General features: G+C 47.0%; 1 protein-coding gene across 1 annotated transcript; it reads right to left on the reverse strand.

The window, feature by feature from the left end:
- Positions 1 to 1,538: 1,538 nt before the first annotated feature.
- On the reverse strand, positions 1,539 to 4,777 carry LOC130282413 (protein spinster homolog 1-like). Its single transcript, XM_056530634.1, has 2 exons — positions 4,682 to 4,777; positions 1,539 to 3,103 (listed from the first exon to the last, which is right to left on the reverse strand). The coding sequence occupies exon 2, from the start codon at positions 3,076 to 3,078 to the stop codon at positions 1,564 to 1,566; it is 1,515 nt and encodes a 504-aa protein (XP_056386609.1). The 5' UTR covers positions 3,079 to 3,103; positions 4,682 to 4,777; the 3' UTR covers positions 1,539 to 1,563.
- Between the last annotated feature and the right edge of the window lie 11,364 nt (positions 4,778 to 16,141).

Genomic DNA, 16,141 nt, shown 5'->3' on the forward strand with positions numbered 1-16,141 from the left:
ACGAAAAAAAATTTAAAAAGTCCAAAATTCCTACTTTTTTAATACATTTTATTAAAAAAAAATTATAAAAAGTGTATTAAAAGTTTTTTATATGCAAATGTGGTATCAAAAAAAAGTAAAGATCATGGCGCAAACAATGATACCCCATACCGCCACTTATACGGAAAAATAAAAAAGTTAGAGGTCATCAAAATAAAGGGATTATAAACGTACTAATTTGGTTAAAAAGTTTGTGATTTTTTTTTAAGCGCAACAATAATATAAAAGTATATAATAATGGGTATTATTTTAATCGTATTGACCCTCAGAATAAAGAACACACGTCATTTTTACCATAAATTGTACGGCGTGAAAACAAAACCTTCCAAAATTAGCAAAATTGCGTTTTTTGTTTTAATTTCCCCCAAAACATAGTGTTTTTTGGTTGCGCCATACATTTTATGATATAATGAGTGATGTCATTACAAAGGACAACTGGTCCCGCAAAAAACAAGCCCTCATACTAGTCTGTGGATGAAAATATAAAAGAGTTATGATTTTTAGAAGGCGAGGAGGAAAAAATGAAAACGTAAAAATTAAATTGTCTGAGTCCTTAAGGCCAAAATGGGCTGAGTCCTTAAGGGGTTAAACTACATACCCACTGATAAACAGACATTGGATATTGTACATTGCTGCCTTTTTTTTTTTTTTTTTGCTCGTCAACTTCGGTAGGGGTTCCCCGCGAGTTTTTCGCCCCTGGTGTCCCGAGCCGATAAAGGTTGGCATAGGGCATAGCACTAACCAGTATTATCGGTCATCTTCAGCTCTGGTCTGCTCAATCTCTGACCAGAGCAGACGGCCGGAGGCAAGTGAGGGAACCTCCTGCCGCCATTAAGGATGATCAGATCCCCGCGGCAGCGCTACGGGCGATCCGTTCATCCATATTAAGTGCTCTTCTGCCGCAGATGCTGTGATCTCTATTGATCACGGCATCTGAGGGGTTAATGGTGGAAATCGTCTGGTGCTTGCGCTCAGGTTCATGAAATAGATGTATGTCGTGGTGTGTTAAGTACCACCACACCATGATGTACATTTACTTCCGATGTCGTTAAGGCGTTAAATCGAAATCACAATATTTACCTCCATTAACGCAATCGCACAATTTCCCCATATCATGCAGCCCTAATACACACACATAAACACACATATACATACAAAAACACATATACATACACAAACACACACACACATATACATACACAAACACATGCACACACTCATATACACACATATACACACATATACAAACACATACACACACACATATACACACAAACACATACACACACTCATATACACACATATACACACAAACACATACACTCATATATATCCCTCTTCTTCTTCATAGTCTTTTTTATGTCTTTGGAGGAGATTTACATTGTTCTATTTGGGGTTTGGACACAGTTGGGTAGGTAGAGAATAATGTTTTAACGGGTAAAGTGGAACAGAGAACAATTGCAGCAATTTTTTTTTTTTCTTTTTAATGAAGTAAACGAGATAAAGGTAGGCAATGACTTTTCCTCAGTCTGAAGCGCGGTCCTCATCGGCAGGAAGCAGTGAGGAGGAGGAGGATGACGGAGGTTCTGATTCCATCTCTGCTTCTTTTTCGTCCCTCTCTATAAATAGGGCCGTGGCCATGAAGAAGGCCCCTCCGATGACTGCCATTATGGTGCAGGTCATGAGGGCATACTCCAGGCTGCGGTATTTCAGAAGAGGGGATTTGGCATATCCTCGTTCATAGGTGTCAGATATCAGGCCGATGAGGTACGGGCTGCCGGCGTCACCTAGGAGGTGATAGATTGTCATCTGCATGGCCAGAGCTGAAGATCTCCTCCACGGAGTTACTACTTTTAGTATAATGTCAGATATGAGGGTGAAATTTACTGACAGAAGCGTCTCTCCGATGAAGATGAAGATGTTGGTGGCAACGAGGCTGATGTTGCCGAAAGTCAATGCCAACAGAAGAAAAGGGGCGGAGAGCATCATCGCGCAGCCACACACAAGCGGGTCCGCCCGTGGGTTGGATTTGCGATATCTTTTACTTATCTCCGACCCTGCTACAACTCCCAGAATGCCGGAAACTACTGTAACCACACCAAATATTAGGATGTCGTGATAGTCACACGGTTCAGCGTGGCAAGGGTCCTTCTCTTGTAGGAGTGTTCGTGCGTGGGTCAGGTATGATGGACCCCATACACCTATGGCTCCCACTATGAAGGATACCGCCGTCGATCCCATGGTGGTTAACATGAAGCTTCGATTTTTAAATAGTTTTTTCAGATCTGTCGTCCATTTGGCAAACTTCTGGGATTTGTTGTTCTTCTTCCCGTTTGTAGTCGTTCTTGGAAGCTCCTTTGTGACCAAAAGCATCAAAGCCACAGCTATGAGGCCCAGGCCAGGGGTGACCCGAAACACCCAGTGCCAATCGCCCCTTGCTGCATCAGTCACTTTGGGCCCGATGATGTATCCTAGTCCGCAGCCTACAGGTATGACGGAGTAAAACACGTTCAGCATGCGGGTCCGCTGGTCACTTGTAAAAAGGTCTGCAATGATGGAGGGGGCGATGGTGCAGAAAGTTGCCTCTCCGGCTCCAACCAGCCCACTCGTCAGCAGGAAGAGCAGGAAATACCCGTCAGGGATGAATGACAGGGTAAGTGTCATGCTCAGCCAAACGATGACTCCTGCGCAGACAGTATATTTCTTATTGCAGTGGTCGCCCAAATATCCGGCAATTGGTGCGACCAGCACGTAGCTTCCAATGAACAATGTATTCAATAAGCCGGACAGACTAGCATTGGTGTCATATGCTTTCTGTATATAAGGCAGCACCCCCGCCACGCTGGAGCGATTTGCGTAAATGAGCAAATTAACAAAGGCGAGGATCACTACGGTGATGATGGAACGTGCGGTGGACATCACGCTTAGAGATGGCAGGTTCTGCCTCTCAGGGATATCGCCCTTTTCTACATCCATATCACTATGGTCCTCCATTGCTTCTTCCTCCTCCTTCAGCAATGGGTCTTGTGGAGAGGCCATGGTCACAGGTCAGAGCCTGAAAACACTAGAGAGAGAGAGATAAGTGAAGACATTAGACAACATGTCATCATTCCTGTCATTATACAATAGATCCTTCATACAGAGCAGAAATGTCCAGCACAGAACCACAAGATAACACGAAGACCATCGCAGCCTCAGAAGAAGACGCTTCTCTATAAGTGTTTTATATGGAGACGTCTTCCCTGAGGTTTCCAATGTCTGATAACCCTGAACCTGTCCGGTCCTAGTAATATCTGATAACCCTGAACCTGTCCAGTCCTAGTAATATCTGATAACCTGAACCTGTCCGGTCCTAGAAATATCTGATAACCCTGAACCTGTCCGGTCCTAGTAATATCTGATAACCCTGAACCTGTCCGGTCCTAATAATATCTGATAACCTTGAACCTGTCCGGTCCTAATAAAATCTGATAACCCTGCACCTGTCCGGTCCTCGTAATATCTGATAACCATGAACCTGTCCGGTCCTAGTAATATCTGATAACCCTGAACCTGTCCGGTCCTAGTAATATCTGATAACCATGAACCTGTCCGGTCCTAGTAATATCTGATAACCCTGAACCTGTCCGGTCCTAGTAATATCTGATAACGCTGAACCTGTCCGGTCCTAGTAATATCTGATAACCCTGAACCTGTCCGGTCCTTGTAATATCTGATAACCCTGAACCTGTCCGGTCCTAGTAATATCTGATAACCCTGAATCTGTCCGGTCCTAGTAATATCTGATAACCCTGAACCTCTCCGGTCCTAGTAATATCTGATAACCCTGAACCTGTCCAGTCCTAGTAATATCTGATAACCCTGAACCTGTCCGGTTCTAGTAATATCTGATAACCCTGAACCTGTCCGGTCCTATTAATATCTGATAACCCTGAACCTGTCCAGTCCTAGTAATATCTGATAACCATGAACCTGTCCGGTTCTAGTAATATCTGATAAGCCTGAACCTGTCCGGTCCTAGTAATATCTGATAACGCTGAACCTGTCCGGTCCTAGTAATGGCGGATTATAAGGGCTTGGCTGTAAGGTCACTGGCCAATAGGAAGTTCATACTGTAGATACAATTGGGCTATCCCGCTATATACATTTACTATTAATGAACCTACCCCACCTCATTGGGATCTATCTGTACCCTATATGACTTTCTGCCACTAGTTGATTTGAACATTTTCCCTTTTGGAGTACCCGGAGTATTTCTATTGTTAGTACACAGAATACTATTATATACTATTATATTTCTGCCCTAATCTTTCTGTCATTCTTTTACTACACCACCAAATCTTTCTCATAGACTTATATCTTTTAGAACTTCATGAATAAGGACTAATTTTCTTGGGGGCTTTTTTGGGCATAATTCCATTTTAGCAGTTTTGCAAAAAAAAAGCTCTGGTCATGATACTATCTGTGCGTTTTATTATGTTTAATGCCTAAGCCAAGTATTATCACAATGCTATGAGGAATATAACTTTTGTTTCTTCTTTTGGAAATTCATTGCAAAATATAAAAAAAAAAAACAAAAAAAAAACCTGACAAACAAACAAAATGCCCTGTGTATGTATGAATAGAAGAGGCTGAGACTTACCTTGTGGTTCTCTCTTCAGACAAGAAACGGTCAAAATCTTGAATTCTCTATCGCAAATAGAAACTCTCTAAGAAACACTTTACACCACAGGTTGTGAATGCAAAACACACTGAAGAAACTGCGGCCGGCGCGCAGTTCTTTGTTCAGCTTACGGTGACATCATCACAAGCATGTGTGACATCACAGGGTTCTAAACCATCTTCAGGTATCCATATATAAATTCTTTCATATTTATTTATATATATATATATATAAATATATATATATATATATATATATATATATATATATATATATATATATATAGCAATCCAAGGGAAGCAGCACCCCAAGAGAAATCAATGTTATGGTGCATGCAGAACCGGACCCCGGTCAATGGTCCATATGTAGATAAAAATTTGAAGAAATCCGCAGCACACAGATCAATAAAGGTGCAAAAAAATTTAATTTATTCCATATCCAGTTGAAAGTTACAGCAACGTTTCAACCAGCTATCCTGGTCTTTCTCAAGCATGCTGGGAGTTGTAGTTTTGCAACATCTGGAGGTCCGCAGGTTGAAGACCACTGGTATAGGAGGTAATACTCACGTGTCTCTGCCGCTCCGGACCCGTCACCGCTCGTCACCGCTGCCCAGGATGTCGCCTTCCATCGCTGTTGCTGCGTTCCCAGGGTGTCCCCGTCGCTCCGGAACGTCTCTGCTGCCCGGTATCCTCGCTCTCCGTCACCATCATCATGTCGCTTTGCACACTGCTCCTATTGGATGACGGGACGGCGTGCGTGACAACGTGATGAGGACGAAGGAGAGCGCCGGCCATGCAGGAGATCCCAGCACGGAGAAGACACCGAGGAGGCAGGTAAGGTCCCTCTCGGTGTCCTGTAAGCTGTTCGGGACGCCGCAATTTCACTGCAGAGGTCCACGAACAGCCCTACTGAGCAGCCGGGTTAGTGTCACTTTCGCTTCAGACGCGGTGGTCAACTTTGATCGCCACGTCTGAAGGGTTAATACAGGGCATCACCGCGATCATTGATGTCCTGTACTAGCCGTGGGTCACGTCATCGCGCACGCCGTGGATGACGGGACGGCGTGCGCGATGACGTGTTGACGACGAAGGAGAGCGCCGGTCATGCAGGGGATCCCGACACGGAGCAGACACCGAGGAGGCAGGTAAGGTCCCTCCCGGTGTCCTGTAAGCTGTTTGGGACGCTACGATTTCTTAGCGTCGGTCCCGAACAGCCCGACTGAGCAGCCAGGTTAGTGTCACTTTCGCTTCAGACACGGCGGTCAGCTTTGATCGCCACGTCTGAAGGGTTAAAACAGGGCATCACTGCGATCGGTGATGTCCTGTACTAGCCCCGGGCTCCGGCCGTTGATGGCCGCAGGGACCACCGATTTTAATGTGTATTTGCCGTATACGACGCACCAACTTTTCCCCCCAGTTTTGGGGAACAAAAAGTGCGTCTTATACGGTGAAAAATACGGTATATATATATCCCAGTAAACAACACATAAGTGATGAAAAGGACAAAAAGATAAAACCAATTAAAAAATTTGGCTTACAAAATAAAGCCCAAGCACAACTCTGAGGAGGGGCCATGAACCCCCTCACCTAGATATTGGTCAAAATGCTTAAGCTGCTGCCGGATAGCAGCTTAATGTTCCCCGTGTGGTGCGGTGAGTATTACTTACCCCTCCATGATGCTCTGGGGTGCCTTTCAGGTCCAGCGCTGGTCCTGCGGTGTCTTCTCGGCCCTCTCTGGTGACGTCAATACGCTGTTGCGCACGCCATCACGTCATCCAATAGGAACGGCGTACGCAGCGGCGTAATGACGTCGCTACGCAGGCCCAGTAAGGCCTTGCGGAAGACAGCAGAGGGCCAGAAAAGACCAGGAGAGCCCAACGGAGGCCAGGGGTCACCATCGGGAGCGGCAGAGACACCATCGGGAGCGGCGGGGACACCATCGGGAGCAGCGGGACGCGGTCCGGAGCGGCGGGGACAGGTGAGTACAGCTTCCTATACTTTACATTGCACGAATCTCTCAACATAAGATGGATTCGACAAACGATGGCTCGTTTGGAACGAATTACCATCGTATGTTGAGGGACCACTGTACATATTTTAATTAGTTAATTGACTAATACCTTACAGATGGGCACCGCGCCATGTTCGGCGACCTCTTGAATCTAATGCGCTATTTTATCTTCCAGTCTGTAAGTAATTGCATCATATCCGGCGCCTGTATTGTGCCGGAACAACCACTCCATATATGGAGAGGCTTTGTGCGCACGACAGCCTGGTACATCACGCGCAGAGTCACGTGACCTACATTACGCACTACGTAACCACCGTGCATCGCATAGACATCTATGTTTTGCTCAATCCTTGTGACACGAGCGGAGTCACATGAACGCAACACACATCACGTGACTGCCGTGCATCGCGCATGCGCCCAAACTAAATTTCAAGAATGTACCCCATGCGCATGTGCACAATGTATTTAAAACGCACAGTACCAATTCACATACAGTTAAGAGATGCTCCAAATAAACCATATAAAGTGGTCCAAAAAAATCTAAAAAACATGGAAAAAAGTAAATATTACGGTGAAGCTATATCAAGAGAGTCGTACAGGTAAATATTACAATATAAATAGAAATGGATATTGAGAAGCACAATGCTTCAACCAATCATGGAAAACAATTGTAAGTGATAACGTAATGGGTAAGTATCATGATATGTTCACAACGCACACAAACGCACATGAACGCATATAAACCAGCATTTTCAGAAAAGCCATGTAGAGTACTCCAAAACTACGGCACAGAGTCTAAAAGGTAAGTAATGTGATGTAGCAGCGCACTTAAAGGGGTACTCCACCCCTAGACATTTTATCCCCTATCCAAAGGGACCCCCGCAATGTAGCATGCGGCACCCACCTGTTTCTGCTCCGGAAGCGCCGGAGGGTCTGGGTCCCCACCACCGGAACGGAAGTCTGTGACATCACGACTCCGCCCCCGTGTGACGTCACGCCCCGTCCCCTCAATGCAAGTCTATGGGAGGGGGCGTGACGGCCGTCACGCCCCCTCCCATAGACTTGTATTGAGGGGACGGGGCATGAAGTCACACGGGGGCGGAGTCGTGACGTCACGGACTTCCGTTCCGGTGGTCACTCGGAGGCTCTGGCTCAGAAGTGACAGCAGGGAATAAGTCACCACAAGGCAAGCTGCGGGGAAGTGGGGTTTCTCTATAAACATGTCGCTAATATTGGGGGTACAATTCTTGGAAATGACCTGCTAAGAGGAAAAAGGTTGGGAACCCCTGCACTGTACTAAAGGAACTAACTGTATTTAACCATATTAACTTTATTACTAGATGGAGAACAATATGGTCTTAGTGGACTGATAATATACTGGATGAAAAGGGCATTGAATAAAGGAGAGGCCACTGGTGTTGTCATATGAAGACGCTGTAAATAGTGCAAAATGACTTCTAAGGGTTTCGCATCTCTCAACATAGTCTTTCACATCAGGAATTTTAGTCTTTTAACCCCTTAACGACAATGGACATAAATGTACGTCATGGTGCCCTTGTACTTAACGCACCATGACGTACATTTATGCGCCACTATGACTGCGAGCACCAGACCGGTTCACGTATCATGCGCGGCAGGTCCCAGCAGCTATCAGCAGCCAGGGACCCGCCGGTAATAGCGGACATCCGTGATCGCGCGGATGTCCACCATTAACCCCTCAGATGCTGTGATCAATACAGATCATGGCAATGCGGTACTTTCAATGGATGATCGGATCGCCAGCAGTGCTACCACGACGATCCGGTCATCCAGCATGGCGGCCGGAGGTCCCCTCACATTGCTCCCGGGGTCTTCTGCTCTGATCTGAGATCGAGCAGACCAGAGCAGAAGATCACAAATAATACTGATCAGTGCTGTGCACTATGCATAGCACTCAACAGTATTAGTAATCAAATGATTGCTATAGATAGTCCCCTATGGGGACTATTAACGTGTAAAAATGAAAGTAAAAAAAGTTTTAAAAAAAGTTTTAAAAATTTGAAAAATCCCCCCCCCCAATAAAAATGTAAAATGTCCTTTTTTCCCATTTTACAACCATAAAGTGTAAAAAAAAAATTTTTATAAACATATTTGGCATCGCCGCGTGCGTAAATGTCAGAACTATTAAAATGTAATGTTATTGATCCCGTATTGTGAATGGTGTGAACGTAAAAATAAAAAAATAAACCCACATTTGCTACTTTTTTGGCAAATTTTTATAAAAATAAAAAAATTATAAAAGTTTGATAACCACAAATGTGGTATCAATAAAAAGTAAAGATAGTGGTGCAAACAATGAGTCCTCATACCGCCGCTTATACGGAAAAATGAAAAAGTTATAGGTAGTCAAAATAGAAGGATTTTAAACATACTAATTTGGTTAAAAAGATTGTTTGTTTTTTTAAGCAAAATCAATTTATTCAATTTATTAATTGAAATGCATTTTTCTGGATTTTGTTGTTTTTATTCTTTCTCTCCCACAGCCGTCTTATTTCTGAACTTAAAAAGCTAATTTTCATAATGTTTTGTGATAACAGAAGTTCACCCATTCCCATAATTGCTTTAGTTTCCTGTCTTTCTTGTACACTGGTGCCCAGTACTGTACACAGTATTCTATGTGAGGTCTCACTAGTGATTTGTACAGTGGTAGAATATATTCATTATTGTGTACATCTATGCATTTAAGTCATTTTCATTGCCAGTTTTTCCCTAATATTTTCCATTTAGTAAGTATTCTTGCCCTTGATTTCCCTGTTTGAATATCCAGTGTTAAACCTCATCTGCCTCTTTATAGCCAAAGCCTCCAACCTATCTAGTTAACTGCCCTCTATTGTGTTATCAACTATACATCCTGCACTGTCCCCTATTGTGTTATCTAATATACACAGGGAACTGTCCTCTATTGTGTTATCTACTATACACAGTACATTGTCCTCTATTTTGTTATCTACTATACGGAGTGCACTATCCACTATTGTATTATCTGCTATATACAATGTATTCTCCTCTATTGTGATATCTACTATACACAGTTGTCACGATGCCGGCTGGCAGGTAGTGGATCCTCTGTGCCAGAGAGGGATTGGCGTGGACCGTGCTAGTGGATCGGTTCTAAGTCACTACTGGTTTTCACCAGAGCCCGCCGCAAAGCGGGATGGACTTGCTGCGGCGGTAGTGACCAGGTCGTATCCACTAGCAACGGCTCAACCTCTCTGACTGCTGAAGATAGGCGCGGTACAAGGGAGTAGACAGAAGCAAGGTCGGACGTAGCAGAAGGTCGGGGCAGGCAGCAAGGATCGTAGTCAGGGGCAACGGCAGGAGGTCTGGAACACAGGCTAGGAACACACAAGGAAACGCTTTCACTGGCACGATGGCAACAAGATCCGGCAAGGGAGTGCAGGGGAAGTGAGGTGATATAGGGAAGTGCACAGGTGAACACACTAATTGGAATCACTGCGCCAATCAGCGGCGCAGTGGCCCTTTAAATCGCAAAGACCCGGCGCGCGTGCGCCCTAGGGAGCGGGGCCGCGCGCGCCGGGACAGGACCGAGGGAGAGCGAGTCAGGTACGGGAGCCGGGGTGCGCATCGCGAGCGGGCGCTACCCGCATCGCGAATCGCATCCCGGCTGGAAGCGGAATCGCAGCGCCCCGGGTCAGTGGATCTGACCGGAGCGCTGCAGTGGGGAGAGTGTAGCGAGCGCTCCGGGGAGGAGCGGGGACCCGGAGCGCTCGGCGTAACAGTACCCCCCCCCTTGGGTCTCCCCCTCTTCTTAGAGCCTGAGAACCTGAGGAGCAGACTTTTGTCTAGGATGTTGTCCTCAGGTTCCCAGGATCTCTCTTCTGGACCACAACCCTCCCAATCCACTAAAAAAAAGGTTTTCCCTCTGACCTTTTTAGATGCTAGAATCTCTTTGACGGAGAAGATGTCCGAGGAGCCGGAAACAGGAGTGGGAGGAACAGATTTGGGAGAGAAACGGTTGATGATGAGTGGTTTAAGAAGAGAAACGTGAAAGGCATTAGGAATACGAAGAGAAGGAGGAAGAAGAAGTTTGTAAGAGACAGGATTAATCTGACACAAAATTTTGAAAGGACCAAGATAGCGTGGTCCCAACTTGTAGCTAGGGACACGGAAGCGGACATATTTAGCGGAGAGCCATACCTTGTCTCCAGGGGAAAAAATGGGAGGAGCTCTTCTTTTCTTATCCGCGAACTTCTTCATGCGTGATGAAGCCTGTAAGAGAGAATTTTGGGTCTCTCTCCATATGATGGAAAGGTCACGAGAAATTTCATCCACAGCGGGCAGACCAGAGGGCAAGGGAGTAGGGAGGGGGGGAAGAGGGTGACGGCCGTACACCACGAAAAATGGGGATTTGGAGGAAGATTCAGAGACTCTGAAGTTATACGAGAATTCGGCCCATGGAAGGAGATCTGCCCAGTCATCCTGGCGGGAGGAAACAAAATGTCGTAAATAATCACCCAAGACCTGGTTAATTCTTTCTACTTGTCCATTGGATTGGGGATGATATGCAGAAGAAAAATTTAATTTAATCTTGAGTTGTTTACAGAGAGCCCTCCAGAATTTAGACACAAATTGGACGCCTCTATCCGAGACGATCTGCGTAGGCAACCCGTGAAGACGAAAAATGTGTACAAAAAATTGTTTAGCCAACTGAGGCGCTGAAGGAAGACCAGGAAGAGGGATGAAATGTGCCATTTTGGAGAATCGATCAACGACCACCCAAATAACAGTGTTGCCACGGGAAGGGGGTAAATCAGTAATAAAATCCATACCAATCAGAGACCAAGGCTGTTCGGGGACAGGCAGGGGATGAAGAAAACCAGCGGGCTTCTGGCGAGGAGTCTTATCCCGGGCACAGATAGTGCAGGCTCGCACAAAGTCCACAACATCCGTCTCCAGAGTCGGCCACCAATAGAAGCGGGAGATGAGTTGCACAGATTTCTTGATGCCCACATGACCTGCGAGATGGGAGGAGTGACCCCATTTGAGGATTCCGAGGCGTTGGCGTGGAGAAACAAAGGTCTTTCCTGGAGGAGTTTGCCTGATGGAGGCTGGAGAAGTGGAAATCAGGCAGTCAGGAGGAATGATGTGTTGCGGAGAGAGTTCAACTTCCGAGGCATCCGAGGAACGAGAGAGAGCATCGGCCCTAATGTTCTTATCGGCAGGCCGAAAGTGAATTTCAAAATTAAATCGGGCAAAGAACAGAGACCACCGGGCCTGGCGAGGATTCAGCCGTTGGGCAGACTGGAGGTAGGAGAGGTTCTTGTGATCGGTGTAAATAATAACTGGAAATCTTGATCCCTCCAGCAGATGCCTCCATTCCTCAAGTGCTAATTTGATGGCTAGAAGCTCTCGATCCCCGATGGAGTAGTTCCTCTCCGCCGGAGAGAAGGTCCTAGAAAAAAAACCACAAGTGACAGCATGCCCGGAAGAATTTTTTTGTAGAAGAACAGCTCCAGCTCCCACTGAGGAGGCATCAACCTCCAATAGGAAGGGTTTGGAAGGGTCAGGTCTGGAGAGCACGGGAGCCGAAGAAAAGGCAGACTTGAGTCGTTTAAAGGCGTCTTCCGCTTGAGGAGGCCAAGACTTGGGATCGGCATTTTTTTTGGTTAAAGCCACGATAGGAGCCACAACGGTAGAAAAATGTGGAATAAATTGCCTGTAATAATTGGCGAACCCCAAAAAGCGTTGGATAGCACGGAGTCCGGAGGGGCGTGGCCAATCTAAGACGGCAGAGAGTTTGTCTGGATCCATTTGTAGTCCCTGGCCAGAGACCAAGTATCCTAGAAAAGGAAGAGATTGGCATTCAAACAGACATTTCTCAATTTTGGCATAGAGTTGATTGTCACGAAGTCTCTGAAGAACCATACGGACATGCTGGCGGTGTTCTTCTAGATTGGCAGAAAAAATTAGGATATCGTCCAGATATACAACAACACAGGAGTATAAAAGATCACGAAAAATTTCATTAACAAAGTCTTGGAAGACGGCAGGGGCGTTGCACAGGCCAAAGGGCATGACCAGATACTCAAAGTGTCCATCTCTGGTGTTAAATGCCGTTTTCCATTCATCCCCCTCTCTGATGCGGATGAGATTATAAGCACCTCTTAAGTCCAGTTTAGTAAAGATGTGGGCACCTTGGAGGCGATCAAAGAGTTCAGAGATGAGGGGTAGGGGGTAGCGGTTCTTAACCGTGATTTTATTAAGACCGCGGTAGTCAATGCAAGGACGTAGGGAGCCATCTTTTTTGGACACAAAGAAAAATCCGGCTCCGGCAGGAGAGGAGGATTTACGGATAAAGCCCTTTTTTAAATTTTCCTGGACGTATTCAGACATGGCAAGAGTCTCAGGGGCGGACAGAGGATAAATTCTGCCCCGGGGTGGAGTAGTGCCCGGGAGGAGGTCGATAGGACAATCATAAGGCCTGTGAGGAGGTAGAGTCTCAGCTTGTTTTTTGCAGAAAACATCCGCAAAGTCCATATAGGCCTTAGGGAGACCGGTTACTGGAGGAACCACAGAGTCACGGCAAGGGTTACTGGGAACCGGTTTTAGACAGTCCTTGGAACAAGAGGGCCCCCAACTCTTGATCTCCCCAGTGGACCAATCCAGGGTTGGGGAATGAAGTTGAAGCCAGGGAAGTCCAAGGAGAATTTCAGAAGTGCAATTGGGGAGGACCAAAAGTTCAATCCTCTCGTGATGAGATCCGATGCACATTAGAAGGGGCTCCGTGCGGAAACGTATGGTACAGTCCAATCTTTCATTGTTTACACAATTGATGTAAAGGGGTCTGGCGAGACTGGTCACTGGGATGTTGAACCTGTTGACGAGAGAGGCCAAAATAAAATTTCCTGCAGATCCAGAGTCCAAGAAGGCCATAGTAGAGAAGGAGAAGGCAGAGGCAGACATCCGCACAGGCACAGTAAGACGTGGAGAAGCAGAGTAGACATCAAGGACTGTCTCACCTTTGTGCGGAGTCAGCGTACGTTTTTCCAGGCGGGGAGGACGGATAGGACAATCCCTCAGGAAGTGTTCGGTACTAGCACAGTACAGGCAGAGATTCTCCATGCGGCGTCGTGTCCTCTCTTGAGGTGTCAGGCGAGACCGGTCGACCTGCATAGCCTCCACGGCGGGAGGCACAGGAACGGATTGCAGGGGACCAGAGGAGAGAGGAGCCGAGGAGAAGAAACGCCTCGTGCGAACAGAGTCCATATCTTGGCGGAGCTCCTGACGCCTTTCGGAAAAACGCATGTCAATGCGAGTGGCTAGGTGAATGAGTTCATGTAGATTAGCAGGGATTTCTCGTGCGGCCAGAACATCTTTAATGTTGCTGGATAGGCCTTTTTTAAAGGTCGCGCAGAGGGCCTCATTATTCCAGGATAATTCTGAAGCAAGAGTACGGAATTGTACGGCATACTCGCCAACGGAAGAATTACCCTGGACCAGGTTCAACAGGGCAGTCTCAGCAGAAGAGGCTCGGGCAGGTTCCTCAAAGACACTTCGGATTTCCGAGAAGAAGGAGTGTACAGAGGCAGTGACGGGGTCATTGCGGTCCCAGAGCGGTGTGGCCCAAGACAGGGCTTTTCCAGACAGAAGGCTGACTACGAAAGCCACCTTAGACCTTTCAGTGGGAAACTGGTCCGACATCATCTCCAGGTGCAGGGAACATTGGGAAAGAAAGCCACGGCAAAACTTAGAGTCCCCATCAAATTTATCCGGCAAGGATAGGCGTAGACCAGAGGCGGCCACTCGCTGCGGAGGAGGTGCAGGAGCTGGCGGAGGAGATGATTGCTGAAGCTGTGGTAGTAACTGCTGTAGCATAACGGTCAGTTGAGACAGCTGTTGGCCTTGTTGCGCTATCTGTTGTGACTGCTGGGCGACCACCGTGGTGAGGTCAGCGACAACTGGCAGAGGAACTTCAGCGGGATCCATGGCCGGATCTACTGTCACGATGCCGGCTGGCAGGTAGTGGATCCTCTGTGCCAGAGAGGGATTGGCGTGGACCGTGCTAGTGGATCGGTTCTAAGTCACTACTGGTTTTCACCAGAGCCCGCCGCAAAGCGGGATGGACTTGCTGCGGCGGTAGTGACCAGGTCGTATCCACTAGCAACGGCTCAACCTCTCTGACTGCTGAAGATAGGCGCGGTACAAGGGAGTAGACAGAAGCAAGGTCGGACGTAGCAGAAGGTCGGGGCAGGCAGCAAGGATCGTAGTCAGGGGCAACGGCAGGAGGTCTGGAACACAGGCTAGAAACACACAAGGAAACACTTTCACTGGCACGATGGCAACAAGATCCGGCAAGGGAGTGCAGGGGAAGTGAGGTGATATAGGGAAGTGCACAGGTGAACACACTAATTGGAATCACTGCGCCAATCAGCGGCGCAGTGGCCCTTTAAATCGCAAAGACCCGGCGCGCGCGCGCCCTAGGGAGCGGGGCCGCGCGCGCCGGGACAGGACCGAGGGAGAGCGAGTCAGGTACGGGAGCCGGGGTGCGCATCGCGAGCGGGCGCTACCCGCATCGCGAATCGCATCCCGGCTGGAAGCGGAATCGCAGTGCCCCGGGTCAGTGGATCTGACCGGAGCGCTGCAGTGGGGAGAGTGTAGCGAGCGCTCCGGGGAGGAGCGGGGACCCGGAGCGCTCGGCGTAACAACAGTGCACTGTCCTCTATTGTGTTATCTAATATACAAAACACACTGTCCTCTATTGTCTTATCTGCTATATACAATGCATTGTCCTCTATTGTGTTATCTACTATACACAGTGAGCTGTCCTCTATTGTGTCATCTACTATACACTGTTCAATAACCTCTTATGTGTTATCTAATATACACAGTGCACTGTCCTCTATTGTATTATCTGCTATATACAATGCATTGTTCTCTATTGTTTTATCTACTATACAAAGTACACTGTCCTCTATTGCTTTTACACAGTTTGGTATCATCTGCAAAGAAAGTATATTTTACTTTGCATTCCCCCTATTAGGTAATTGTGGTATGTACTAAAGAGAACAGGGACAAAAACTGTGGCACCTCACTAATAAGAGAGACCCCTCAAATATTGCTTCTGTGATACCCTACTACTAACAGTGACTCAATCACTTTACCTGAACACACCATTTAAACACATTTTCTATCAGCCCAAGTATTTTCATTGGTATCAACCTCAATGGCTGATAACAGGGCTGGGACGGAGGTTGGGACACCAAAAACTAACAAAATCTGACAGGTCCCATTCACGGAGCTTCGAAAGCTGATGTGAACGTAGCCTTAAAGGGGTACTCGCCCCTAGACGTTTTATCCCATATACAAAGGATAGGGTATAAGATGTCTGATCGCAGGGGTCCCGCCGCTGGGGACCCCTGCGATCTTGCC

This window comes from Hyla sarda, chromosome 7 (genome assembly GCF_029499605.1).
Source record: "Hyla sarda isolate aHylSar1 chromosome 7, aHylSar1.hap1, whole genome shotgun sequence".
Lineage (NCBI taxonomy): Eukaryota > Metazoa > Chordata > Amphibia > Anura > Hylidae > Hyla > Hyla sarda.

Bases quoted from the DNA above. Each gene is read 5' to 3' on its own strand.
- LOC130282413 (XM_056530634.1), bottom strand. From the start codon at position 3,078: ATGGCCTCTCCACAAGACCCATTGCTGAAGGAGGAGGAAGAAGCAATG.